Genomic DNA, 27,027 nt, shown 5'->3' with positions numbered 1-27,027 from the left:
ATAAATAGGAGTAGATTCGTACATCACTTTTAAAAATGTGTATTAAAAAATTTTCCAAAAAATAATTCTTAATTTTACAAATATAATAATATAAATATATATAAATATAAATTAAAATATTAAAAAAAAAAAACAAAAAAAAACAAAACATGCCGTGGCTACAGTGCACGGCATATATGCCGTGCACTGTAGAAAAACTATCAATTTGCAGTGTGTGTTGCTGCCTCCTTGGATCAATCTTCAACACCAAAGTATCAATTTGCCGCCTCCTTGGAGTTGGCCTAAGACACAAATCAATAATTAATAAATTGAATATATATTTCAAAAAAATCAATAATTATACTTAGAGTAATCAAAATTGCACAGTTAAACTGTACTATACTCTAAGTTATTTTGATTTCGACCTTCTAAGGCTTATTTATTTTATTTTTTTCTAATAAATTACTTTTTTTTTTGACGTATTCTAATAAATTACTTTGGTGGCGTTTGGTAATACTTTTATTTTTTAATTTTAAAAACAGAAAAATGAAAGTAGATTTTTTGTTTTTAAAATTTTATTTTTAAAAAACAAAAATGTGTTCTATAACTACTTTTATTTTTAAATTTTAAAAACAGAAAACAAAAGTGTGTTCTGTAACCACTTTTGTTTTATAATTTTAAAAACAGAAAACAAAAGTGTGTTCTGTAACTATTTTTATTTTTCAATTTTTAAAACAAAAAACATAAATTTTGATTTTTTTTTCTTTTTTTAAATAAAAAATTATGAATATCATTTATTTTTATTTTTAAACAAATATATAAAAATTATAAAAAAATCAAATAAAAAATACTCATTAACATCTTAAAAAAATTCAAGTAATTTAAAATCACGAAACTCATTATCTATAACACAAAACCGACAAAGTCATAATAAAATATGAACTAATAATTGTCTAATCTTGAAGAAAACTATTAAAAAAGTTCTAATTGTTAATAATCTTCACTCATCTTTATCGTCGATTTGCTCTCCATATATGATCAGCAATTTCATCATAGACATTAGCCATTTCACGAAGTTGATATCTTGAAATGCTAAACTCAACACTATCATTCAAAGTTTCGTGGGTGCTAGAACTTAGTAATTCTCAGCATCAATAGAGAGCTTCGGCTCTCCTCCCTTGTAGAGACTTGGTCTCCTTTTTTCCTTTTCATTCAATAATAGCTAACCATTCCAGTTCTTCACTTGCTGCTATTTCACTTACTTCTCTGTTATTTGTGCTGGTTTTCTACTGGATTGCTACTGTCTATTGATGTCAAAAGGTTCTTATCAGAAATCAAGAATGTAATTGATATTGTTAAGAATAAATAGATTCTGAGACTAACAGTGATAATACACACTTAACAGTTCTGCTCTTATAAAAACTAGAAAAATACAAAGCTAGACACGTCAAACTTAAAAGCAATTATCAAAAACTCGTAGAACATGCATAGTTCTAACCAATCCGACCCTGTAAAAAGACTATGGTATTATTTTAGTCATGTACTCATGCAATGGAGTAAAAAGCATATACTCAAAAGTTCTATATCAAAACATACATACATCAAGAGTGCTGGTTTCCCATGTTGTATACACAACAACTTGAACGCAGAGTACATGGTTATACACCGGCAATAATATAGCATCCAGAATATCCTGATTTTCATCTCAAATTCAAGTTTCAATACTCAAAAAAGCAGATTAAAAAACGAGGACCTATGTCCTTAAAAACATTCAAAACAGCTTAGAAACTTATACAACCACCCACATGCAAAATATCTCATTCCATCCAAACCCACATGCCCAAAAAATGCTATCGAAGAAAAAAAAAACAAACCAATGAAGCAAGCAAACATAACCCACCTAACAAAAAACACATCAGAAAGCAATAATAATAAAAATTAATTTTGACAAAAAAAAAAAAAGAAAAGAAGAAAACCAGAAAAGCCTTCAAAATTAATTTTGACAAAAAAAGAAAAGAAGAAACTCATAATATTTTAGTTTTCAAACATCACAAAGTACAACCAGAGACGTGATCACTCTAATTGCCTTTCATCGAAGTAACCTTATTTACATCACATTCCCATACCACTCTTTCCTTTTAAACCAACGAAACCAAAACGCACTCATTTAATTAGAAAGATAGAAATCATCTTCTTCAATTCTCCATCTTCTTCCTCCTTTCCCCTCAAATTAAATTGAGAGAATTATATTTACAACAAGTAGTATTTGTTAGTTACTAACTACAAATATTATTCAGTGTAAATCTCAATAGCTCAAACCATGTTACTAAGCTCTACCTGTGTCTCTAACTGTCATGTGGTTGATCTAAAGAGAGACCCTTTACTTCAAATCTGAGTTCAAAGACTCAAAGTTAACATATTCTCTCAAACTCTCACTTACAATCCACTCACGTCTAAAGAGAAAATCAAAGCAAATTACGCAGTAGTCCTAATGAGATCAATGGATGTAACAAGAACCTTGTTCAATTGTATATGAATTGCCTCAGCGACTACAAGAACATTATAAATGAAGGTAAAACCCAGAAGCTATGAAAAGATCAAAGCTATAAAAAAAAAAACCCAAAAAAATAAGACTAACCCAATTGCTGGAGAGAATAAGACTGATGACCCAAAAGAGAACATTGACATTGAAGAAGAAGAGGAAGTTAGCAGATACAATAACCACCCATAAAGGATGAAGCACCAAAATCAACCAAAAACCTAGAATTCCACATATAATTCCAACAATATATATAATTATAAAAACTAATACTTGATCTAGGTTTCAAACTGGCCTTCCGTAGTTCCAATCTAACCCGAGAAACCAAATCCAGCTATAATGATGAACAAAAACAATACACAAAACAACCAAAAATAGGAAACGCAAGAGAGGGATACCTGATTGAGCGTGGTCGGACCTTGGAGCGATCTTTGAATCTTGAGGAAAATAGTAAAAGAGCTGAAACCATAACCCGTCTCTTATTGACTTAGTCAAGTCTCAAGATCTAGGGCACAATAACATCAACATCAACCGGAAGAAGAGGACCAAAACTCAAACAAGACTGAGAGAGGAGAGAGAGAGAGAGTGTGTGTGTGTGTGTGTGTGTGTGTGTGTGAGTTTGTAAGTGAGAGAAAGAAGAGTAGTCTGTTAATGGCAAAGTAAGATTTACCTGGTGAAGCTAGCCATGGAAGACTCTGAGTTGAGGAAGTGATCGAGAGAGAGAGAGAGAGAGAGAGAGAGAGAGAGAGAGAGAGAGAGAGAGAGAAGCAAAATGAAAAAAGTGTTTTTAAAAATTTTTAAAATCATCACAAATCTGTTTTTAAAATTTACTTCATTTTGTTTTTTAATTTTAAAAGCAAAAATTGAAATGGAGTTACCGAACATGATTTTTATTTGTTTTTTAAAATTTTTGATTAAAAAAACAAAAAACCATTTTTAAAATGATTACCGAACGGGGCCTTTGATTTTTGTTAAAGTCATGCATTGAGAGCTTGGAATATATTATTTTGATGTCATTTGCGGAAGCTTCAAACAAAGATTGTTCTAGATTTCGTTTTAAATCTATTCTAAATAAATTAATATCCTTAAAAAAATGTATTAATTGTATATTATTTCTGAAATTAATATCTAATTAGTTAATTAATTTTGTATTTATTTTATTGTGAAATGTCAATTTCATCCTTGTCCTTAAAAAACGACATCATTTCAAAACCGTTTCAATTCACTCGTTCCGACAAAACCCGTAAACCAGTGGATTTGTACAATGCCACGTGTAACAGCTTAAGACCCGGGTCAAATAATCCGAACGAAAAAATAAAGAATTTTATTCATTTTTTAAAATTAATATTATTATTATTTTTAAATTCCTTTTGAACTATGAAATAATTACAAATCTTCAAAAAAAAAAAAAAAATACAAATTTCATCTAGTATTTTATTCATTTTTTGAGACAATTTATTGATATGATCTCAAACTATGCCTATAAGAAAATTTATTTATCTAAAATTAAATATAATATTAAATAAATGCAATTGAAGAAGTAAATTATAATTATTTTTATAATTCGACAAGAATCTTTTACAAAAATAAAACAAAATAATGCAGAGAATAAAGCCTCGTAAATGATATAATATAAGATTAAACAATATTATTTTAAAAAAATAGTAGTGTACCAATGTATTTTTCTTTTTGTATTTTCCAAAAATAATATCATCTAAAAATGAGTAATTATTAACATAAATATTTAAATTTAATTTTTAATTAAAGATAAATACTTATGTTTAATTTTTAACGGTAATAATACTTAAATTATATTTTTAAAACTTACATAAATATCTACCGTTAAATATCAAATCAATAACCACTTGACAGTCCATATTAGTCAAAATCATTAAATTTTCATTTTTATTTAAAAATTAATTTACATACACCAACAAGAAAATAACAGTGTGCTTACAAAAATTCTAAAAATATAATTTAAGTATTATTATCGTCAAAAATTAAATTATTATTTATATGCAACTAAAAATTAAATAACAGTGTAAACAAAGCTACGCATTGTCTTGCTCGTAACTCTTATTTGTATTCAGATCGTATTTTTAACGGGAATACTGCTCCCGCTGATCTTCTTTCTATTGTAATGGTTGAAGTTTCATCTTCATAAAAATACCATTTCTCTTAAAAAAAAAAATTAAACTTAAATATTTACACCTTAAAATACTATCTAAAAATCTTATTCAATATTTTTACAATGCACCTCTCTAGTGTATTCATTATGAGAATAATTTTAGTTTTTTTTTTCTTATATGAGTATATAATTATAATAAAATTTTCAATTTTTTCTTTTTGAGAATTTTTCTATCTTAATTTATTCAATAATAAAATAGGGTGATAGGAGTGGTAACTTGAATAATAAGGGGGCGTTTGGTACGAGGTGTTCAAAATAATTTGATTATAGGGAATATTATGAAGGAGAATATGATTATAGGGAAATGTGTAAACTGTGTTTGGTTGTGTAGGGTAATATGTAATCATATTCCTGTTAATCAAATTAAAGTGTTTGGTTGAGTACAGGAATCTTATATATTATTTTAAAAAATTAAAATAAAAATATTTTTTATATATATTTATTTAATGTTAATTATATATAAAAATAAAATAATTATTTATTAAAGAAATTCATTTATTAATTAGTAAATATTAAATTGGAGAATTATCTCATATACTGTTTTTTTAACTTTTTTTTTTTCAAATTTACGGTTTGGGTTTCTAGAGTGGTTGCAGCGCTAGTTGCAATATGGGTTCTATACGATTTTTTATTGCAATTTAGGTTGCAGCGTTAGTTGCAATAGAAATTTCTATGTAGAATTTCGTAAAAATAAAAAAAATAAAAAAAAAAAAAAAAAAAAGCTTTTTGAAATGTAAAAATGAAAAAGCACTTATTAAATTTTATTGTATTTTTTATTAATTAAAATGAATTTTTTAATATATTTTATCATTTATATTATTTATTTTTGTTTCTTTATGTCATTTATGTGTACATACTATCACGCATAAAATTTATGTATAATGAATATACATATATTATTGCTAATAATATAAAAATAACTCAGTTAAAAAAAACCGATCTCACAAACTTAATATATACTGTAATATTTTATTTATAATAAATGATAATATTATTGGTATTTAAATTTATTAATTAATTCAAAAATTCTATTCAAATTAATATAATAGAAGGTAATGATTCAATCCTACCTTTTTTAAAGTATCAACATTACCCTCCTCAAGGGTAGTTATAATATTAAGGGAATAACATTCCAAGGCTAAAGACTCAAAACAAACAAGGTAAGTGCATGTTTGGCATTATAATTAAAAAACTGTTTTTTGTTTTTAAAAACAGAAAATTGTTTTTAAAAACAATTTGGCTTGTTTGGCCTTATTTTTTAAAAACAGTTTTCAGAAAACAAAGTTACAAAAAACAAGAATTTTGAAAACAACAAAATGTTGTTTTCTGTTTTAAAAGCAAATTCTTTTGAGTCGATATTGTTTTTAAAAATGACTAACCAAACGTGACTTGTGTTTTAAAAACTTCAAAAACTATTTTTTGTTCTCATTTCTAAAAACAAGTTTTTTAAAACAAAAAAAGCAAATGACTTAAAACAGCGTATTTATAATATTTCGCATTCATTTCACTTGTTAAGCGTTAATCGGTCCATTACCTTTTTCAGTATTAAATAGCAGTAGTTTTGTAGTAACAGCCACAGTGGCATAATACGTAAATAAATTAAAAAAGTAGTGGCAAAAGTAATAACTACCCTCAACTCCCATATTTCCACTTCATCTTCTTTCTCCTTCACTCTCTCCAAAAACAACACAACACTTTCTCTCTCTATTTTGCTTTACTCCCTTTCTTTCTCTCTCTACTGTGTTGAAGAAGAAAGAAGAAGAAGAAGAAGCCGAAGCTTTTCTGAACTGAATCGATTTTCAGATTCTTCGCTTTTTCTCTCCCTCTGCATTTCTCTATCAGTCTCTTTCTCTCACTTACCGAAACCACCACCAACATTGACGCCATCATTCTCCGCTAAATTTTAGCGGAGTTTGTAGGGTTTCACATCACATTCTCTTACTTATGCCCTAAATTGAGTCCTAGATTGGCTAATCTGAGCCAGATCTGAGCCTCGAATCATCAGATCAAACACTCGTCGTCTGTCGTCGGGAAACCCTAGTCCGTTTGCTCCGATGGAGGAAGCTCTCGAACTCGCGCGAGCCAAAGATACGAAGGAGCGAATGGCTGGTGTAGAGCGACTCCATCAACTACTTGAAGCTTCTAGGAAGAGTCTTAGTTCGTCGGAAGTGACTGCGCTTGTTGATTGTTGTTTGGATCTTCTTAAGGATAATAATTTTAGAGTTTCTCAGGGTGCTCTGCAAGCTCTTGCTTCTGCTGCTGTGCTCTCTGGTGAGCACTTGAAATTGCACTTCAATGCTCTTGTTCCTTCTGTTGTTGAACGATTGGGGGATGCTAAACAGCCAGTTCGTGATGCTGCTCGGAGACTCTTGCTCACTCTCATGGAGGTAGGTTTTTGTCCTTTACGCTATTTCTGCTTACTAGTGTTGCATGTAACTTGAGTATTTTTAATTGTAATTGCATTCAAGAGAGCGTAAAATTTGATTTGAGTTTTGTTTTCTTCTTCTTTGTTTTTGGTTTGTTAACGTTGAATTTGATGTGGAACGAAGATTTTTTACTTTATAGGTGGACTGGCATTACAATTTACATTTACCATTGTTATTTTCTTAATTTAGTAATAGTTTCGATACTATGGTTTCTTCAGGTTTCTTCTCCGACCATCATAGTAGAACGAGCAGGATCATATGCCTGGGCGCACAAAAGTTGGAGAGTTAGAGAAGAATTCGCGCGGACTGTCACTTCAGCAATTGGTCTTTTTTCAGCTACGGAGCTCCCTCTTCAGCGTGCTATACTTCCTCCAGTATGTTCATTGACTATCATTGGACAATACATTTCCTCTTTTAGTAATTTTTATGGAGCTTGTGTGGGACAAAAACCAACCTATTTTTTTTTCTTATCAGATTTTGCAGATGTTGAATGATCCAAATCCTGGTGTCAGGGAAGCAGCTATATTATGTATCGAGGTTAGTGGTAGTGAATGATAATGATATTCAATATTCAGATCCCACTTATCCTGATTCCTGAAAATACAACTTCATTTTCGTTTTTTCAATGTTGAAGAATTCAACACATGTATCTGGAGAATTGATTTTAGTTTACTTTATTTTTGAGAATTTCTTTCTTTCAAATTAAGATTTTTCTGTTAAAAAAATTTCTAAGATGCTAATATTCCTGGTTTTTATTTTATTTTATTTTTTTATATAAAAAAACATATTATATCACCTTTTCATACCATCTTATGTATCAAATAAATTGTCATGTCTCAAATCTCAATTGATGAATTAAATCTTATCACAAATATTTAATTGACATTCACAACTTACATGCCATGCCACATAAGGTATTAAAAAGGTTTAAGAAGAGGTGGGTTCCTTAGCATAATCCATTCTCAAAGGGTTTTTATGCTGAATAATACTTGAAGAACAGGAAAGGCTCAAATGGGATTCATGTAAATAACTCCTGTTTATATATGTTTCACTTCTACCTTCCCATGCAGCCATGCTGTGGTGTTTGGTTAGTGAAATCAACTTTTGAAAGCACTCAAAACTGATTACTGAAGAGCAATGTATATGAGTGTCTGGTGGATGGATTTCGTAAAGTATTTAATGCTTATTTAATGTCTCAGGAGATGTATACCCAAGCTGGCACCCAATTCCGTGATGAACTGCATCGCCACCATCTTCCATCATCTATGGTAAATTTCTCTTTTCAGATTTTTCGTGTTGTGAAACTGACAATATGTTTCTTTCTGCAATAATTCAGATTAAAGTGGCACATGCAGTTTACAGTTTCAATTGAGGATTAGTTTTTGCAAGTTCATAGTGCACTGTTGATAAAGTATTAAATTGCAGGTAAAAGACATTAATGCCAGGTTGGAGAGAATTGAACCTAAAGTTCGTTCTTCAGATGGACATGGTAACTTCCCTACAGGAGAAAATAAAAATATGAGTCACAACCACAAGAAAAGTAGTCCAAAGGCAAAGAGCACGGCAAGAGAAGTGTCACTTTTTGGAGGTCAGTATCTATTTATTGATCATTTAATGGATGCCTGCATTACTTACGCAATATGGTCCGCAAAATTCGATCACTTTATAAATTGAAGTGATTTGCCACATAAGTGTGTGTACATATCATTACTCTTTAGGATTTATTGTAAAGTGTATTCCCCTTCGATGCAAATTTCTATTGTGTAATGAGTAAGGCTTGCGGCATCTAATAGTACCCAGCCTAACCTGAATTACAAATGGGGCATTGTACTTGACACCTGTCAAGATTTGAATATAGTCAGTTTGAACCAACTTAATCTGGAAATGCTTGGGTTAGATTTGGTTTGAATAAACTTGGGGAAGCCTGGATTTGAAAACATAACGAGCAGGCAACACATAACATGAACTTTACGATTGTATTTGCTATTAGAGTTGTGTTTAATCATACACAATCCTGGAAATAAAATTCATTTGTCTGTACTAGTTTTATTCGAAACCATGTTTTCATGTCGTGATATTTAAATGCAGATGAAAGTATCACAAGCTATGCACGATATATGCTTTGTTGTAAAGTTGTTGGTTTTATTAAGTGCTACATTGATTATCATTCAATTGATAGCACCGACTCTTTGTTGCAGGAGACGATGTTACTGAGAAACCTGTAGAACCTATTAAAGTTTATTCGGAGAAGGAATTGATAAGAGAAATGGAGAAGATTGCTTCTACTCTTGTGCCAGAAAAAGATTGGTCCGTCCGTATAACTGCTATGCAAAGAGTTGAAGCCCTTGTTTATGGAGGTTTGTGTTGCCTTTTTTTTTTCTCTTCTTTTTAATCTCTGTCTCTCTTTGCTATTAGTGTCATTACATATAACTTTATTAGTGGGGTTGGGGTGAGGGATTGAACCCAAAACCTCCTCTATAAGAGGAGATGTATTGTAACGCGTAGGCTAAATAAATCCTCTCAACTTTCTTCCCTTCTTCCATACAGTCGAGTTGGCAACACCTATAGGAAAGGGGGGAAATACAAAATTACCAAGGGGAAGGAAGATATTATTATTATATTCTTTTTTGTTGGCCCCATTATTATCTTTTGTTGAATATGAAAGTAATTAGTATTGGCTTTTTTTTTGTTGGGGGGGGGGGGGGGGCAAGTAATTTTTATTAGGTTGCTCTATATTGTTTTTGTTATTTAAAAGCATTATATTTTGTTATGGTTAACAGTTAAATTTTATTTCAGATTTCTTAAATACTCTTTTGCTTAAAATGTAACAAGTCTAGTTTCTTAGGTTCTCACTTTATTTTCTTAGGAACATGTCATTTAATATAGAGGTTTTGTCTATTTTTATTATTATTTTATGCCATCATGGACATGTTGCTAAAAAGTTAGCTTCCTGTTAAGGTCCAAATAATATGTTGCATCTTTGTGTAAAATGTAAATGATGCTGATTACTGACATCACTATATTCTTCCTTGATTTTCTGCATACCATGTTTTTGGGTCTGTCCACCTGTGAACTAGCATGGGGCTTGAAAGAGTTTGATATGTTTCAATTAAGTTATTTCCTTATTTGCTTATATGTTATTATTTTTCATTAGGTGCTGTTGACTATCCATGCTTTCGTGGACTATTGAAGCAACTTGTTGGCCCTCTGAGCGTACAATTATCTGATCGGAGGTCTACCATAGTGAAGCAGGTCTGCTAAACCGTTTTAGTTTCCAGGACTTTGCTTATTGGTTTCTTCCTGTGCCTCAAGCCATTTTTGAGTGATCCTGAATTGTTCCAACTTCCAAGTATTGCTTGAACAACTTTTTCTTACTGTCCAAATATAGATGTCTTTTTCCTGTGAACCTCTTGTGCTATATTATAAAAACAAGCTCACTTTACTTTGCTGTATAATATTTTTAACTTGTTAATTTTTCCCTTCATTACTTTATGTGGGTAAATGTGTGCAACTTCCTTTTGACAGAACAATCTAGGATTGGGCTGTCCTTTTTTGTGCCTTTTTTCTTGCACAGTAACAGGGGAAAGTGTGGAAATTTAATAAACAGTGATATGCAAATCCAAAGCAATTGTCTATGTTTGTTCCTTCTCTTAGTATTTTGTCAGTTCATTCAGTTTCATCCTATCTGATATTTTCGTTTACATGCTATTTTGTCCCTGTTAATTGAAATTTTCTTGTATTCCTTCATAGGCTTGCCATCTGCTATGCTTTTTGTCGAAGGAGCTCTTGGGAGATTTTGAGGCATGTGCAGAGGTGTTTATTCCGGTAAGTTTCGATGTTTTCTTGCTGAATATGGAAGTTTCTTACATGTTAGAAATATATTATTAATGATATCATATGGTAATCAGGTTCTTTTCAAGCTGGTTGTGATCACTGTACTTGTAATTGCAGAGTCTGCAGATAACTGCATAAAAACGGTAATTTCAGTTCATCAATTTTATATTTACATGCTGTATGTTCTCTGCATTTATTTTTCTGCTACATACTTCTTTGCACCTTATCTTCCTTGATTTTCAGATGTTGCGTAACTGCAAAGTTGCACGTGTGCTTTCACGTATAGCAGATTCTGCTAAGAATGACCGTAATGCAGTGCTCCGTGCAAGGTGTGAATGTAAACAAACTTTTTTGAGCAAATCGATTTATGATTGTATAGTTTCATTAACTTTATCTTCCCTATTGCATTAGGTGTTGTGAATATGCACTATTGGTGTTAGAACACTGGCCTGATGCCCCTGAAATACAACGGTCAGCTGATCTTTATGAAGATCTTATAAGATGTTGTGTTGCAGATGCAATGAGTGAGGTATATTATATCTTATACTTTATAATTTGCTAATTTATTTGGATTTCATTTGGGGTCATGTATGCTTTTGTTAACGTTGAGGGGATTGTTTAGCAGTCAAGTTTGTAAATTATATGTTCAACAGTCATGTGTAGTGTGCGGGTTCAATTGTTGAGGCCGCGTAACTGGTGAATAACCACGAGTTGCATGCCTTTTCAAATTGTGTGGGGTTTCAATTTTTATTTTTTTTCTTAGCTTGCCTGGGGTATTTGAGGATCTTGTGGAAAGTAAATGACATTATTTCAAATATATTATATTTCAAATGCTATGCATGCTTTTTTGCAGTGTGCTTTTCATTTATTTTTAAAGAGGATTCATTCATAGTTTAATCATCTTGCTTGATCATGTAAGGTCGATGTGTTTGTGTATGTATATATCTTCTATCATATATGGACTAGGGATTATTTTCTTATCATGTTCTGTCAAGTTATATTTTTCACTCTGTCAATTAAGCTGTACTTTTTTCTTTTTCTTTTTCAACTGGTGGATGTGTTCTTTATATAGGGCTCATAATATTTTGCAGCTTGGTTCCTGGTTAGTATACTGAGCAAATAGTAGCCTTAAATAACCTTCTCACGGTTAGCTTCTTGAAAGTTTTTTTTTTCCTTTTTGGTGAATTCGATAGGTACGCTCATCTGCAAGAATGTGCTACAGATTATTTTCAAAGACCTGGCCCGAGCGTTCACGGCGCTTGTTTTCATCTTTTGATCCTGTCATTCAAAGGGTATTTTTGTGATTTGTTATGGATGCTTCTACATTCTCGGCATACGCTTTGTTGTCTAATATGATTTTTTTTTTCTTTTTCCTTTTCAGTTAATCAATGAAGAGGATGGGGGTATACATAGGCGGCACGCTTCTCCTTCTGTTCGTGAAAGATTCACCCAGCCATCTGCTCCATCAAGTTTACCTGGTTATGGAACTTCTGCAATTGTTGCTATGGACAGAAGTTCTACTTTATCTTCAGGAACATCCCTCTCTTCTGGACTGTCACAAGCAAAGTCTTTGGGCAAAGGCACTGAGCGCAGTTTGGAAAGTGTGTTGCACTCAAGCAAACAGAAGGTCAGCGCTATTGAAAGCATGCTTAGAGGTTTGGATTTGTCAGACAAACATAATTCTTCAACACTCCGATCATCTAGTCTGGATCTAGGTACCTTATAACTTTGCCTACCTATTAGTGCTGTTTCATCTAGATGTCAATTGTAATTCGGTTAAATGTAGTCATGTGGGGACATTGCCATATTTTGGTTGATTGGGTTCATAGGTGAGCGGCTAAATTTCTCTCTTTTTGCCCCTAGTGCAGGAGTTGAACCTCCATCAGCTCGTGATCCACCATTCCCTGCTGCTCGCTCAGCTTCTAATAATCTCTCAAACTCTTTAATGACAGATTCAACTGCATATGCTACCAGTAAAAGTAGTAACCGCAATGGTGGGCTGGTTTTGTCTGATATTATCACTCAAATTCAAGCTTCCAAAGATTCAGGTAAATTGGCGTATCGAAGCAATGCCTCAAATGAAACTCTGCCTGGATTTTCATCATATACAGCAAAGAGGGCTCCTGAGAGATACCAAGAGCGGAGTTCTGCTGAAGAACATGAGTTTAGGGAGGCTAGAAGACATATGCATGAGAGGCAGTATTCACCTCACAGAGATGGAAACTTCAGAGATTCACATAACAGTAATGTTCCTAATTTCCAGAGGCCACTCCTGAGAAAGCATGTTGCTGGACGGATGTCTGCAAGCAGGCGGAGAAGTTTTGATGAGAGCCAGCTGTCTGTTGGGGAAATGTCAAATTATGTAGAGGGTCCTGCTTCTCTCAGTGATGCCCTAAGTGAGGGCCTGAGTTCATCTTCTGACTGGTGTGCTAGGGTTGCTGCATTCAATTATCTCCGGTCTTTACTGCAGCAAGGCCCAAGGGGGGTTCAAGAAGTGGTCCAAAATTTTGAGAAGGTAATGAAGTTATTTTTCCAACATCTGGATGATCCCCACCATAAAGTTGCGCAGGCAGCTCTTTCAACTCTTGCAGATATTATTCCATCTTGCCGGAAGCCCTTTGAGAGTTACATGGAAAGAATTTTGCCCCATGTTTTCTCACGATTAATTGATCCCAAGGAGTTAGTTAGGCAACCTTGTTCAACAACTCTGGATATTGTAAGCAAGACGTACTGTACAGATTCTCTGTTACCAGCTTTGCTTCGGTCTTTAGATGAACAGCGGTCACCTAAGGCCAAACTCGCTGTTATCGAGTTTGCTATTGGCTCCTTTAACAGGTATTCAGCTAATTCTGAAGGCTATCTCAACAGCGGCATCTTAAAATTGTGGCTTTCCAAGTTAACACCACTGGTCCATGATAAAAACACTAAACTTAAGGAGGCTGCCATAACCTGCTTTATATCTGTTTACTCCCACTTTGATTCAACAGCCGTCCTGAATTTCATTCTAAGCTTATCAGTTGAAGAACAAAATTCCTTAAGACGGGCTCTAAAACAGTATACTCCTCGCATAGAAGTAGACTTGATGAACTTTTTGCAGAGCAAGAAAGAGCGCCAGCGGCCTAAGTCCTCGTATGATGCATCTGATGCTGTTGGAACATCTTCAGATGAAGGATATGGTAGTGTCTCAAAGAAGAGTCATTTCTATGGAAGATACTCTTCTGGTTCCGTTGATAGCGAAAATGGTAGGAAATGGAGTTCTACCCAAGAATCATCAGCCTTGGTACCTAGCAACTATGGCCAAGTAGCTTCCGATGAATTTCATGAGAACTTGTATCAGAATTTTGACGCTGGCTCTAACACTGATCTTAATTTTAAATCTAAGGATTCAACTTACAACAGTAATTCTAGTGGGCAGAACCTGGCCTCCAGGACCAATGTGTTGGAAAGTTTTGACAATAATGTAAATTTAGAGCGTTCTTCAACTCCTCGACGGGATGGTCAGGATCTGATAGGCTTGGATCATACGGGACTTTCTGAAAGCATTGGACATGATAATGAAGCTGCCTCTGGGTTGGACGTTCATGATCTTAAACTTAAATCTGCAAAGGCTAGCTCAGTGCCGGAATCAGGTCCCAGCATTCCTCAAATTCTTCACTTGGTGAGTGCTGATACAAGATATTTCCTCATAATTCTAGCAGTGTAATTTTTTTAACACAACCGAGAATTTCTCAAGTTCTTTGCTTCATTCAAGTTTATCTGGCTCAGAATACCATGCTGACAGGCTATCATAAGTTGTAAGATGACATTTAAAATAAAAAAATAAAATAATGATGTATATGATTATTCATAGATTTCCAATGGAGCCGAGGAAAACGATGGTGCAAGTAAGCATGGGGCACTTCAGCAATTAATTGAAGCTTCTGTGGCAAATGATTACTCTATATGGACTAAGGTTTGTATAATGATGATGTGTGGCACTCTTCCATATCTGTCTATTATGCTGTTGTACTCTTCCTCTTAGTTTTTCTCTATCATTAAATAATATGGCTCTTCTTTTTATTTATAACAAAAGAGGGCTATCCTCCATTAATTTATATTATGACTTAAATAGATTTATAAAGAAAAAGGGCTTCTTTGATAGTTTATTTTAGATTCTTTTCCATATATTATATCAGACTCTCTTTCATATAAGTTTTATCATGTATATGTGTGCACTCTTCATATCACAAATTCTCTTGAATTTGGTTTGAGATAGGTTTGTACTTGTAGGATACTCTAGCCTCTTCTGCTTATTTCTATAATCAAATAATCAATATTTGGAAGGTGTATTCAATATCATATTTCAGTAGTTCATTCCTTTAATCTTAACTAATTATTTGTGATAGACAAGTAATTACTTGAATTTATTGATTATTTTGTAAGTTCTTATTTATTTTTGTTGATGTTGGAATTTTAGTTTGTTTTTGGTGAAGAAAATGTAACTTGCCCGCACTGATAGTTTCATGTTATTTCTGCAGTATTTTAATCAGATTTTGACCGTTGTCCTTGAGGTGTTGGATGATTCTGATTCCACAATTCGGGAACTTTCTCTTTCATTGATTGTTGAAATGCTTAAAAACCAGGTTTGTTTTACTTTCTGTAGTAATGGCCAATTGTATGTTTAGCATTTTATTCCGAAGTATTGTGAAATTTTAACTTATAAAACTCTCATGGACTACAGAAAGATGCAATGGAAGACTCTGTTGAGATCGTAATTGAGAAGCTGCTTCATGTTACAAAAGATACAGTTTCTAAGGTAATTACTTTGCTTATATGTAACTGTAATGATGTGTGTGCTTCTATAAATGTTTCATATTTTAAAACTAATCCGTTTTTGAACAGGTGTCAAATGAAGCAGAGCACTGCCTGACTATTGTTTTGTCTCAGTACGATGCATTCAGATGTTTAAGTGTATGTATCCTTTACTATATTTGATTTCAACCTTAGCGTTTAAGTTGAGTGTTTTACTAACAATCACAAATAATTGATTTAAGTTCTCATTTTCTTGTCTTTTTTTATGGTGCAGGTGATTGTGCCTTTGCTGGTAACTGAAGATGAGAAAACTCTTGTTACTAGCATAAATTGTCTTACAAAGGTATCCCTTGTCTTATAAAGTACCGAAAATGTGTTTTTAATTATCAAATTAAAATTTCCATCTTTTAAATTATGTACTGGCTTTTCTATTATAAAAAATTGTCTTGCTAATCCCAATTTGTTTTTACAGCTTGTGGGACGGTTATCACAGGACGAACTAATGACTCAATTACCGTCATTTTTGCCTGCTCTCTTTGAAGCTTTTGGAAACCAGAGTGCAGATGTTCGTAAGGTAAATAAGTTAATAATATATCTCAAATGTTGACAATTTCTTGCTAGAACTAGTTCCAGACAAGTGTTAGCTGCCGTCATTTTGATTTTGATTTATGCGATTGAGTTATCTGATTATTGACCTTTGGTGATGCGGTACAGACGGTTGTTTTCTGCCTTGTGGATATATATATCATGCTCGGGAAAGCTTTCTTACCGTACTTGGAGGGGCTGAACAGCACACAATTGAGGTTGGTGACTATTTATGCTAATCGAATCTCACAGGCCCGAACAGGTTCAGCCATAGACGCCAACCATGCTTAGATGGTTTGCTTTCCGAAAAAAAGAGGGAGAAGAAATTGTGGGTTTGAGGTTTTGATCTATTCTATTGTGTATTTTTGTATATGGTGTGAATGCATTTTGAAGGTGGGTTTGTCACTTTGTCTTTTTACTATTCTTTACCAAATATTTTTGTAATTCTTTTTTTTTTCTTTCTCTTTTAATTTCCCATGGTTTGTTTTGCTTGGTGGCAGAGAGTGCTTTTATTGGGACAAAATATATTGTTTGTTGTAATCGACGATACAATTTGCCCAACATTATTTATAACATAGATGAAGAAAGGAGGTTTTGGAATGTCCTTTTTTGAATCTTAATTTTTTTTAATTTATAGTTTTATTTGTACAACTGCAATGTTTTTGTTATATTCCTATGGTAAGATTTTGTGTATTCAAAAACGAAAATGGCTGCTGTTACATTCTCAGTGAGGGAGCTTGGTTTGCTACTCAGAACAGCCTAAATAGTTGAGGAAATGTTTATTTTGTACAAAGGAACAAGTAGTAAAATTAATCTATCTCTGAACACATCTACAGAAAAGTTACTAATATTATGTTTGAAAGCTCTTGGTTTTCATTCAAAACTTATTTCGTAAGAAAAATTCTATAGTTAAATAAAATACAACCTATGGAAAACAGTTAAAGTTAATGTTAACTGTTTCCTATAAAGTAACATTTTTGTAAAAAAAAAAAATCACATTTTTTAAAATTTGTATCTTAAAAACTATAAAATAAAAATTTCTCAAATAAGCACACAGGAAGGTGAGCGGACACACCTCTATAAATTTATAAATAATATTTTTTAGTTCTTTTTTTTTTTTATATATAAATTTATTTTTAATTTTTCGTCAAAACGGAAACATATTTGATATTTTATGAAGGCTAATTAAGATTTTTATTCCTTGAACTTTGACATGTACCAAATTATGTCATGTGAATTTTTAAGGTCGTTAAAAATATCTGAGAACTATTAAAATTGTTGGATTTAAGGATTTTTGTCTAATTTTAGTAAAAAAAGTCTAACATGGATGAAAGTTCAAGGAGCATTATCTAGTATGTGTCAAAATTCGAATGGTATGATTAGGTAGATATCAAAGTCTCAAGAGTATGATTTAGTACATAAACAATCACTAAAATAGTAAAATTAAATAAAATTAAACGAAAGTCCTTAAATCTAACTATCTCAATAGTTTACGGAGAATTTTTAATGGTCAAAAAAGTTCAAGAATCATAATTTGGTACATGTTAAAGTTTAGGGATAAAAATCCTTTTATCAAACACTAACACATTAATTGGACACTATAAATAACGAAACAAACTTACTGATTCAATCCTCCTCATACTTCCATCCTCAGAAGAAAAGCTTGTATTTGCTGACAATGACAGTTGGAAACTCACTGCCAAATTTCAGAGGTAAGCTAATCTCTTTAATTACATCATTATTTGTTTCTGTATAACATAATTTATTTTTATTTCTTCAAAATAAATTGATGTAAAATTTTAGTGTTCTGAGTTTTGTGGGGTTTGATTGAATTGTGTTCATCAGGAACCTAACTCTTTGGGTTAATAATTTCTTCCTATGTTGAAGAAAATAAGTGTTTGTTTAGAACAGAACTAAGTTTTATTTGATTATTATTATATTAATAAATAAATGTGTATTTGTGTTTGTGTTAATTGAAGCAAGAACAATAAACACAATTACACAATTTTATTATGCACCAATCCATCATAGGTATAGGAATTCGAGTTTATCAGATTGCAGAAATAAAAAGAAAGATGAAAAAATTGTCTCAAAATTATGAAAAAAAACATAACAAAAAATAAACATAAAAGACACTTTCAAAGTGTCTGCAGAGTATAGTTTGGTTGGTTCATCATTGAGTTTTATTGGTTGTCAAGTTGTTGCAGGATTGGAATAAAGAGGTGTGGACCAAAGGGCTTCTCAACATAATGATCACCACCTGCTCGAAGAAAGCGCGATCGCTCGTCTTCAACGTACATTGCAGAACTTCCCACAATCCTGCTTTGCACACCCATGTTTCGAAGCAATCTAGCTGTCTATCATGACAACATAGAATAAACAAGGAATAAGGTAACTTACTTGTAAACTTATTAAGTGATGACTGATTTGAACATGAATTTCATTACCTCAATCCCACTTATGCCACACAGATGTGGATTGATGACAATAAGATCGAATGTAGCTCCCCCTTGGATGAGCTCAATAGCAGCACTACCACTCTCTACATCCTCAGTCTCCACTCCATAAGCTGATAGGAAACTCTTCTCAAGCATTCTGCAGAATGATTCACTGTCCACAACAAGAGCAGTGAGTCTGTTCCTCCATGTCATAAAGGTGTTGGTTTCGGGGTTGAATTCTCCCCCCGGTGGATTCCTACGCTGAGGTAGCTTCTCGCCCCCATTTGCACGTATTTGTCTTGGTAACGAGTATGTTGGTGCCATTCTTCTTCAGTCAAACCTGAACAAAACACAAAAGAACAGTAAGCAAAATCAAGACTTGGCTCTATCTTATGTACTTTGTTTAGATTCTGTAGTATGCGTGTGTGTGTGTACATTATGCACAAGAACCATAAACATGCTTAACTACAAAATCATTAGGTAGAATGAAAAAAAGTAGATAAATTATTATATAGGATTAACAGAACAACAAGGATTATGCAAGAATGTAATGTATGCACACAACAACATAAAACTTGCAATAGAAAAGATAATAACATAGATTAGGTACAAGAAAGTATTCTATGAACTCACAAACAAAAATCTTCGAAGAGTGTATTTTGCTTCCTTGAACAATAAAACGTTACAAGAATACTTAGTGAATTGTCTATCCTTCAAACAGGTTTTATATAGAGACTACAAGGCTAACATTTTCTATATCCTACCATTTCCGGTGGGCACAGTTGGCGGAAAGTGACAAAAGAAAAGGAGAGCAATACCGGGATTTGCTGGGAAGTTTTGCTTAAATAGATTCGAAATCCAGAAACCAGATTTAATACAGTGAATGAAAAACACGTGTGTTCGTTCGCTCACGTTCCTGGCGTGCTTCTTTAGTTTTGAGTAACACCACTTGTCACCTGGGAAACCATGAAAGAAAAACAATGCCATAACTGAACTCAAATACAGCTACTAAATTTATTTCATAAGTTTCAGTTATGTGTTTTGAATTATTGTTTTACCATATTTGTTGAATATTATACTTTTAAACGAATCAGTGGTCTTCACCATTCCATATAGATTCCATAGAACTATTTCTTATAGTAAAGCTTACAATTTATTGACTATCATTTATATTAGATAATCTGTTCATTTTTCCTATTCTAAAATCAATTTTTTTTTCTTTCCATTCAGATAAATATCAGTTTTTGATTTTGAAAGGAATTCTGTCTGAGATATTATTGGAGCAAGATTTAGATCTTTTACTCATTTTCCTTTTCTTTGTTTCTCAATTCAATTGTAATATGAGTTGAATCTATTTCAGATGAAATTTTTGAATCTATACACAAAAATAGCTCATGTACAATAACATCTAGGATTGAAGGGCTTGAAGATTGTGGTTGATGAAGTCCTTAGCCAGTACGATCTACTTGTTACAATATTCATTCTGATCAGAGATATTCAATCCTTGATGCAATGTAGCAGAGTATGTAAGTTTTGGTACTCCATTATCAATTCTTATTCAACCTACTTTCGAAACAAAAAGCTACTCCATTATTAATCCCACAACACCACTCTTTACTTTTATAGTTAGAAGAAGCTATTTCTATTTTGAAAGAAGAAAGCCATTTTATGAATATTTTTCTAGTGAATTATGATTTCTCCATTATTGTGGATCGTTGATATGGGAATGATTCGAGATGCTGGATTAATAATCGATCATGATCAGATCAAGAAGATCAGGTACAGAATTATAGTAGTAGCTGCTAATCATTATGGTATTGCTCGTATTGCAAATTATCAAGCCAAACATTTTGTTCAGAGATTGGAAAATGGACAACTGATTGGTACGGGTTTTCAATTCTTAAGATTGTATTCAACCATCTGTTACTTACAACAATGATAATACCTTATATTGGCTACTCAATCATTACAATACAAAATATATTTCTAAAATAATGTCTTACAATGATTTGTTGTTAACTTTCCTTTCAACCATAAAGAGTATGGATGTTTTGAACTTGACTTGATTAGTTAAAGGTCGACTAAACCTCTGGAGACATTATAAGGAGAAGAAGCATTATGAGAACCACAAGGATTTGAATGATATTTTGGAATTAAAAAGTAATGGTGATGATGAATGGAATTTGGTACATGACTTCAAGATTAGAGTTCCAGATGATATTTTGGAATGTATAATGCCATATTTTTCCTATTCAAAATGCATCATTTGTACGAATATGATATTGTAGAAGATAAGTTTCAAAAGGTGGGTGAATTTATTTATTTTGCACAACTTAGATGTGAAAGTTAGATTCACTTTTTTAACAGTGATTATTTCACATTCTTTAGATTTGACAATTCTTTTTGCTATTAGAATAATAGAAAAGTTATTGATAATTCTTATATATATATGTATATGTATACTAGAAACTCTTTATTTTTAAAGAATGTGGTACATAATAAGTAAAATTAAGTTAGAAATCTAGTTTATTAATTTTATTATTATTCTACTATAAATACATAATTGTACTATTTGACAATATAAAATTATATTTACAATTTGAACTAGTTATACAATACTTTCCAACTCCTTGCTTTCTGAGTTAATAATATTGTAAAAATAATAATTATGATCACTAATATCATTGATTTATCCCAACAAGCTTGAGAATCTAATTAATGAAATTTACTCAAACTATTATATTTGTAGTAAAACAAGGTTAAGCTAATAAAATTGAATAACAGTTAAGAGTGAGAAATGGCTAAGATTCCAATTAGCTATAAAAAAAATATAAATTTTTTAAAAAACCATTGATCCAAATATGGAAAACGAAGAACAAGAGGGTAGATATATAACTTGGATCATATTCGTAGAGATGATGCGTTTTGAAAAGGAAAAATATGACATTGTCTTTGTTAGGATCAAAAGTATATTACAATGGTCGACCTTCCAAAATATCATCTGTAACTCTTATCTTGAAGTCATGTAAGAAATCTCATCCATAATCACCATCACAAATAAAAGTTTGAAAGAAGCGATGCTTTCTTCGGTTGATTTTTTTTTTTTATATAAAGAGAATAAGGTAATTAGTTCCCTGTTTTGATTGGTAATTCTCATTAGTGTAATAAGAATGGTGACTGAGATGGGAAAGCACTTCAATCAAGGACTAGAATTCCTTTGGATTGTGATTTGTGATATGACAAAGGTAAAATGTTATGACAAGTTAGTTTCTCTGCTTCACAAACATGAAATGCCTTTTAACACTTCCAGACTCCAGTGATGTGATGTGCATTCGAAAATGGCAGCTGCTCGGTTCTCGATGAAGGAGCCCGGTTTGGTTTGTTACTCAGAACAGCCTATGCATATAGTAAAACTATATAACATGATCATATCAGTAACTTTCTCAGACACAAAACACAATTCCTTTCAGTGTAGGCTGATACATTTGATGTGAATATGTAACTCTTATCTGAATCAAAAGAGACTTTTGATTTTATTGAAACTAATCACTCTCTTGTAATTGTATTGTATTGTACATTGAGAAACAAAGAGAAACAAAAATTCCTTATATCACATGAGTAAAAGATCCAAATCATGGTCCAATAAATCTCATTATATCACATGATCACATAAACAAAATTCCTATAAAAGATTTTTATCTGAATAGAAAGAAAAAAAAAATGATTTTAGAATAGGAAAAATGAACAGATTATCTAATATAAATGATAGTCAATAAATTGTAAGCTTTACTATAAGAGATAGTTCTATGGAATCTACATGGAATGGTGAAGACCACTGATTCGTTTAAAAGTATAATATTCAACAAATATGGTAAAACAATAACTCAAAACACATAACTGAAACTTATGAAATAAATTTAGTAGCTGTATTTGAGTTCAGTTATGGCATTGTTTTTCTATCATGGTTTCCCAGGTGACGCGTGGTGTTACTCAAAACTAAAGAAGCAGGCCAAGAACGTGAGCGAACGAACACACGTGTTTTACATTCACTGTATTAAATCTGGTTTCTGGATTTTGAACCTATTTAAGCAAAACTTCCCCGCAAATCCCGGTATTTCTCTCCTTTTCTTTTGTCACTTTCTGCCAACTGTGCCCACCGGAAATGGTAGGATACAGAAAATGTTAGGCTTGTAGTCTCTATATAAAGCCTGTTTGAGGGATAGACAATTCACTAAGTATTCTTGTAACGTTTTTATTGATTAAGGAAGCAAAATACAACTCTTGGAAGATTTTTGTTTGTAAGTTCATAGAATACTTTCTTGTACCTAATCTATGTTATTATCTTTTCTATTGCAAGTTTTATGTTGTTGGGTGCATACATTACATTCTTGCATAATCCTTGTTGTTCTGTTAATCCTAGATAATAATTTATCGAGTTTCTTTCATTCTGCCTAATGATTTTGTAGTTAAGCATGTCTATGGTTCTTGTGCATAATGTACACACACACACGCATACTACAGAATCTAACCAAAGTACATAAAATAGAGCTAAGTCTCGATTTTGCTTACTGTTCTTTTGAGTTCTGTTCAGGCTTGACTGAAGAAAAATGGCACCAACATACTTGTCACCCAGACAAATACGTGCAAATGGGGGCGAGAAGCTACCTCAGCGTAGGAATCCACCCGGGGGAGAATTCAACCCCGAAACCAACACCTTCATGATATGGAGGAACAGACTCACTGCGCTTGTTGTGGACAGTGAATCATTCTGCAGAATGCTTGAGAAGAGTTTCCTATCAGCTTATGGAGTGGAGACTGAGGATGTAGAGAGTGGTAGTGCTGCTTTTGAGCTCATCCAAGGTGGAGCTACATTCGATCTTATTGTCATCAATCCACATCTGTGTGGCATAAGTGGGATTGAGGTAATGAAATTCATGTTCAAATCAGTCATCACTGTATAAGTTTACAAGTAAGTTACCTTATTCCTTGTTTATTCTATGTTGTCATGATAGACAGCTAGATTGCTTCGAAACATGGGTGTGCAAAGCAGGATTGTGGGAAGCTCTGCAATGTATGTTGAAGAAGAGCGGTCGTGCTTTCTTGGAGCAGGTGGTGATCATTATGTTGAGAAGCCCTTTGGTCCACACCTCTTTATTCCAATCCTTCAACAGCTTGACAACCAATAAAACTCAATGATGAACCAACCAAACTATACTCTACACACACTTTGAAAGTGTCTTTTATGTTTATTGTTTCTTATGTTTTCTTTATTTTGATTTTTGAGACTCTTTTTCTTTCTTTCTTTAATTTCTGCAATCTGATGAACTCTTTCTCATAGAAAAATAAAAAATTTAACTATGGTGCATAAAATTGTGTAATTGTGTTGTGATCAGAGTAAGATTCTTTATTGTTGTTGCTTCAATAAACACAAAAACACATATATTTATCTTAAAACCTAGAATTTTTTAACTCTATTCTTCAATATAGGAATAAATTATTTAAGAGATGCATGTTAGGTTCCTTCCATCCATAAGAGATGCATGTTACCTGATGAAGAACACAATTCAATCAAACCCACCAAAACTTTAGATAATTTCTTTTGTAAGAAAACAAAAATAAAAAATATATGAATACAGAAATAAGTAATGATCTAATTTGAGAGATTAGATTCCATTGTTAGCAAAAAGGAGGTGTTGTTAGGAAGGAAGTATGAAGAGGATGAGTGAGTGAGTGAGTTTGTTTCATTATTTATAAGCGTTACACTAACATTAGTCACAAGTGTGAATTGTTTAACCAAACCAGTTGCATTTTTCTATAATCTGTGTGCCTATACAGATACTATGGGCCTATGGTCCAATGGGTCGGCCCATCAGGCATATGAGCCCCAAAGTATCTCAAAAAGCCCACCTAAAAATCTGTGCCCATATGACTTGAAGTGTGTATTGCTTCACCAAACTAATGGTATCTTTTGGATGGGCTTTTTTGAGATATGGGCTCCCTATGGGCAACCCATTGTGCCATAGGCCCATAGTGTCTGTATAGGCACACAGATTATATAATTATTTTACAAATACACAAAAATAATAAAAAAATTACAAAAATACGATTTTACGGAATTTTAAATATTTTTACGATTTTTTTTATTTTATTTACAGAAAATACGGTCTTTATATGTTGTACTCTTGTTAATTTGTTGTTGATTTTTTGTTATCTGCATGTTATTTTTTGTTGTTGTTTTGATGTTATTTAGATGCTTTTTTCCGTGTTACTTTTATCTAATTTTCTTATTGTTTTCGTATTATTTTTAATGGAAATTGTAAAAATATAAAAAAAAAAAAAAATCTGTAAACGTAAAAATATAAATTTTTTACAAAAAAAAAACGGTGTTTCATGTAATTATCCCTAGAAATTATCACAAATGATGTAATTGTATATTAGATGTGTTATAATATTATACCATTTGGAATACCCAAGAATATATAACTATAAAATAAAGAACACACTAACTGTCTAACCGTTTTTACTTATATAGTATCAACAGAGAAGACTTGGAGTCCCAACCCAACCAATTAAAGAGATTGAATAAGGAAGATGCATGTTCTTTCTTTTCTTATGAGATTATATATCCAAAGATTACTAGCCATTCAAGTTGGATTATATGTAGGAATTATTATTCAGCCACATTTTTGATAGTTTAGTATCGAATCTAATTGCCCACTTAATCCAAGCAAAGGAGAACAACTGTTGAGATGTTAATGCTATCCTAATGAATATTCCAAATATGTTATATATCATGAGAAAGGCTTAGTAGGATTTCTTTTGTGTGTACAGAGGCAAATAGAGTTGTTCATATATTAGTTAATCAAATTTTAATTAACAAACCTAGTGCTATACAATGAGATTCGCCTAATCTTTTGTAATTTTTGGTTATGAATGAATTTGTTTTAAAAAAAATAGTTTTTTTTCTTCATATTTTTTTATTTTCCTCATGAATATATATATATATATATATATATAAATTTATGTAATGGTTGTATTTTATTAAAAACACAAGGTATTCCTCATGAATAAATTTACAAACTGTTGGGAAAAGCCACTTTTGTAGTAGTGAAATTTGTGTAAACTTTTCCCAATATATATAAATAAAACCATAAACTTTTCACATATTTGAAAGGAATTATGTAATGATTTTTTCCTTACATAATTTTACATTGTTATAAATTCAGAATTATTAATAATTATGATACTAAATCTCTATTTTACTTTATAGTCAAATTATTTTCTTCCAAGATCTTATTCGTATCTAGCTAATATAACTATGATCATAAAAACCTGTCCGATCAATCAATGGTTGACATTTCTTAGCAAAAACAAAAAAAAAAGCTGTAATATTTTTATTTTTTTAATTATTATTATTTTTATATATATATAAAAAAAAACATGAAGCAAGGATAGAAACAAGAAAGCAGCAACAATATTTAATTTCAAATCTTTTACAAGTACTATAAAATATTCAATGAAGAGAATCAAAGGAAAAAAAAGAAAAAGCAAAGCACTAGTATTGCCAGTGGGGATCACAATAATTGAATATTGTACTACATTTATAAATCAATGAAAAATGTAAATATATATGAAATTTTTACATGAAAAATCACTTTTACACAATTTATTACCAAAATACTCCTACACGCCTATACCAACTTTTTTACTTACAATGTTGGTTTTATTACACAAATACCACTTAGTCATCATTCCATCCATCATCAATCAAATCCTACTCTCTTCCCTCTCTTTTTTCATTTTCTATCAATCAATCCATCATTTCACTCTTTTTTTTTCTTCTTTTCTTTTTATTTTTAATTTTATTTCAGTTTTTAATTTTTTATTTTTAATTTTATTTCAGTTTTTAATTTTTTATTTTTAATTTTATTTTCAGTTTTTAATTTTTAATTTTTTTTCCATAACAATTCTTCTTTTCTTCTTATTTTTAATTTTTAATTGTAAAGCTAGTTTCTTATATATTGTTTCTTAGGTCTAGGATTGACTTCTATCAATCAATCCATCATTTCACTCTCTTTTTTTCTTCTTTTCTTTTTATTTTTAATTTTATTTCAGTTTTTAATTTTTAATTTTTAATTTTATTTCGGTTTTTAATTTTTAATTTTTTTACATAACAATTCTTCTTTTCTTTTTATTTTTAATTTTTAATTGTAAAGCTAGTTTCTTATATATTCTTACGAAGCCAAG

The 27,027-nt window shown here is 31.6% G+C and overlaps 3 protein-coding genes and 2 long non-coding RNA genes across 7 annotated transcripts; 3 read left to right on the top strand and 2 right to left on the bottom strand.

Moving 5' to 3' along the window:
* Positions 1 to 841: 841 nt before the first annotated feature.
* LOC133037501 (uncharacterized) lies at positions 842 to 3,461 on the bottom strand. Its single transcript, XR_009687594.1, has 3 exons — positions 3,189 to 3,461; positions 2,917 to 3,023; positions 842 to 1,283 (listed from the first exon to the last, which is right to left on the bottom strand). It is a non-coding gene; the product is annotated as an uncharacterized LOC133037501 (long non-coding RNA).
* Positions 3,462 to 6,322: 2,861 nt separating this feature from the next.
* LOC115713918 (CLIP-associated protein) lies at positions 6,323 to 16,942 on the top strand. Of its 2 annotated transcripts, none has more exons than XM_061114977.1 (21): positions 6,323 to 7,093; positions 7,351 to 7,506; positions 7,607 to 7,669; positions 8,332 to 8,400; positions 8,558 to 8,720; positions 9,331 to 9,489; positions 10,287 to 10,384; positions 10,883 to 10,957; positions 11,041 to 11,109; positions 11,210 to 11,295; positions 11,378 to 11,495; positions 12,160 to 12,258; positions 12,348 to 12,681; positions 12,919 to 14,624; positions 14,817 to 14,918; positions 15,484 to 15,588; positions 15,687 to 15,761; positions 15,848 to 15,916; positions 16,032 to 16,100; positions 16,230 to 16,331; positions 16,472 to 16,942. In XM_061114977.1, the coding sequence occupies exons 1-21, from the start codon at positions 6,761 to 6,763 to the stop codon at positions 16,631 to 16,633; spliced, it is 4,212 nt and encodes a 1,403-aa protein (XP_060970960.1). In that variant the 5' UTR covers positions 6,323 to 6,760; the 3' UTR covers positions 16,634 to 16,942. The 2 variants fall into 2 exon arrangements, with proteins under 2 accessions (XP_060970960.1, XP_030498258.2); XM_030642398.2 differs by having other exon boundaries at positions 6,324 to 7,093; positions 12,835 to 14,624.
* Positions 16,943 to 18,330: 1,388 nt separating this feature from the next.
* LOC115713867 (two-component response regulator 24-like) lies at positions 18,331 to 19,104 on the bottom strand. Its single transcript, XM_030642349.2, has 2 exons — positions 18,790 to 19,104; positions 18,331 to 18,699 (listed from the first exon to the last, which is right to left on the bottom strand). The coding sequence occupies exons 1-2, from the start codon at positions 19,102 to 19,104 to the stop codon at positions 18,526 to 18,528; spliced, it is 489 nt and encodes a 162-aa protein (XP_030498209.2). The 3' UTR covers positions 18,331 to 18,525.
* Positions 18,594 to 22,420, top strand: LOC133037500 (uncharacterized). Its single transcript, XR_009687593.1, has 4 exons — positions 18,594 to 18,733; positions 18,814 to 19,142; positions 19,502 to 20,559; positions 22,098 to 22,420. It is a non-coding gene; the product is annotated as an uncharacterized LOC133037500 (long non-coding RNA).
* Positions 22,421 to 22,515: 95 nt separating this feature from the next.
* LOC115713868 (two-component response regulator 24-like) lies at positions 22,516 to 24,422 on the top strand. Of its 2 annotated transcripts, XM_061114976.1 has the most exons (3): positions 22,516 to 23,078; positions 23,372 to 23,702; positions 23,793 to 24,422. In XM_061114976.1, the coding sequence occupies exons 2-3, from the start codon at positions 23,388 to 23,390 to the stop codon at positions 23,964 to 23,966; spliced, it is 489 nt and encodes a 162-aa protein (XP_060970959.1). In that variant the 5' UTR covers positions 22,516 to 23,078; positions 23,372 to 23,387; the 3' UTR covers positions 23,967 to 24,422. The 2 variants fall into 2 exon arrangements, with proteins under 2 accessions (XP_060970959.1, XP_030498211.2); XM_030642351.2 differs by lacking the exon at positions 22,516 to 23,078 and having other exon boundaries at positions 23,089 to 23,702.
* Positions 24,423 to 27,027: the final 2,605 nt, after the last annotated feature.

This window comes from Cannabis sativa, chromosome 4 (assembly GCF_029168945.1).
Source record: "Cannabis sativa cultivar Pink pepper isolate KNU-18-1 chromosome 4, ASM2916894v1, whole genome shotgun sequence".
Classification (NCBI taxonomy): domain Eukaryota; kingdom Viridiplantae; phylum Streptophyta; class Magnoliopsida; order Rosales; family Cannabaceae; genus Cannabis; species Cannabis sativa.
The sequence above is the reverse complement of the archived record's forward strand: the minus strand, read 5'-3'. Positions and strand labels throughout refer to the sequence as shown.

Excerpts from the sequence above, each read along its gene's own strand:
- LOC115713868 (XM_061114976.1), top strand. The coding sequence starts at position 23,388 with ATGGCACCAACATACTTGTCACCCAGACAAATACGTGCAAATGGGGGC. Across the intron at positions 23,703-23,792 it reads GTGGCATAAGTGGGATTGAG|ACAGCTAGATTGCTTCGAAA; the intron begins GTAATGAAATTC and ends TTGTCATGATAG.
- LOC115713867 (XM_030642349.2), bottom strand. The coding sequence starts at position 19,104 with ATGGCACCAACATACTCGTTACCAAGACAAATACGTGCAAATGGGGGC. Across the intron at positions 18,700-18,789 it reads GTGGCATAAGTGGGATTGAG|ACAGCTAGATTGCTTCGAAA; the intron begins GTAATGAAATTC and ends TTGTCATGATAG.
- LOC115713918 (XM_030642398.2), top strand. The coding sequence starts at position 6,761 with ATGGAGGAAGCTCTCGAACTCGCGCGAGCCAAAGATACGAAGGAGCGA. Across the intron at positions 8,401-8,557 it reads ACCATCTTCCATCATCTATG|GTAAAAGACATTAATGCCAG; the intron begins GTAAATTTCTCT and ends ATTAAATTGCAG. Across the intron at positions 10,385-10,882 it reads GGTCTACCATAGTGAAGCAG|GCTTGCCATCTGCTATGCTT; the intron begins GTCTGCTAAACC and ends ATTCCTTCATAG.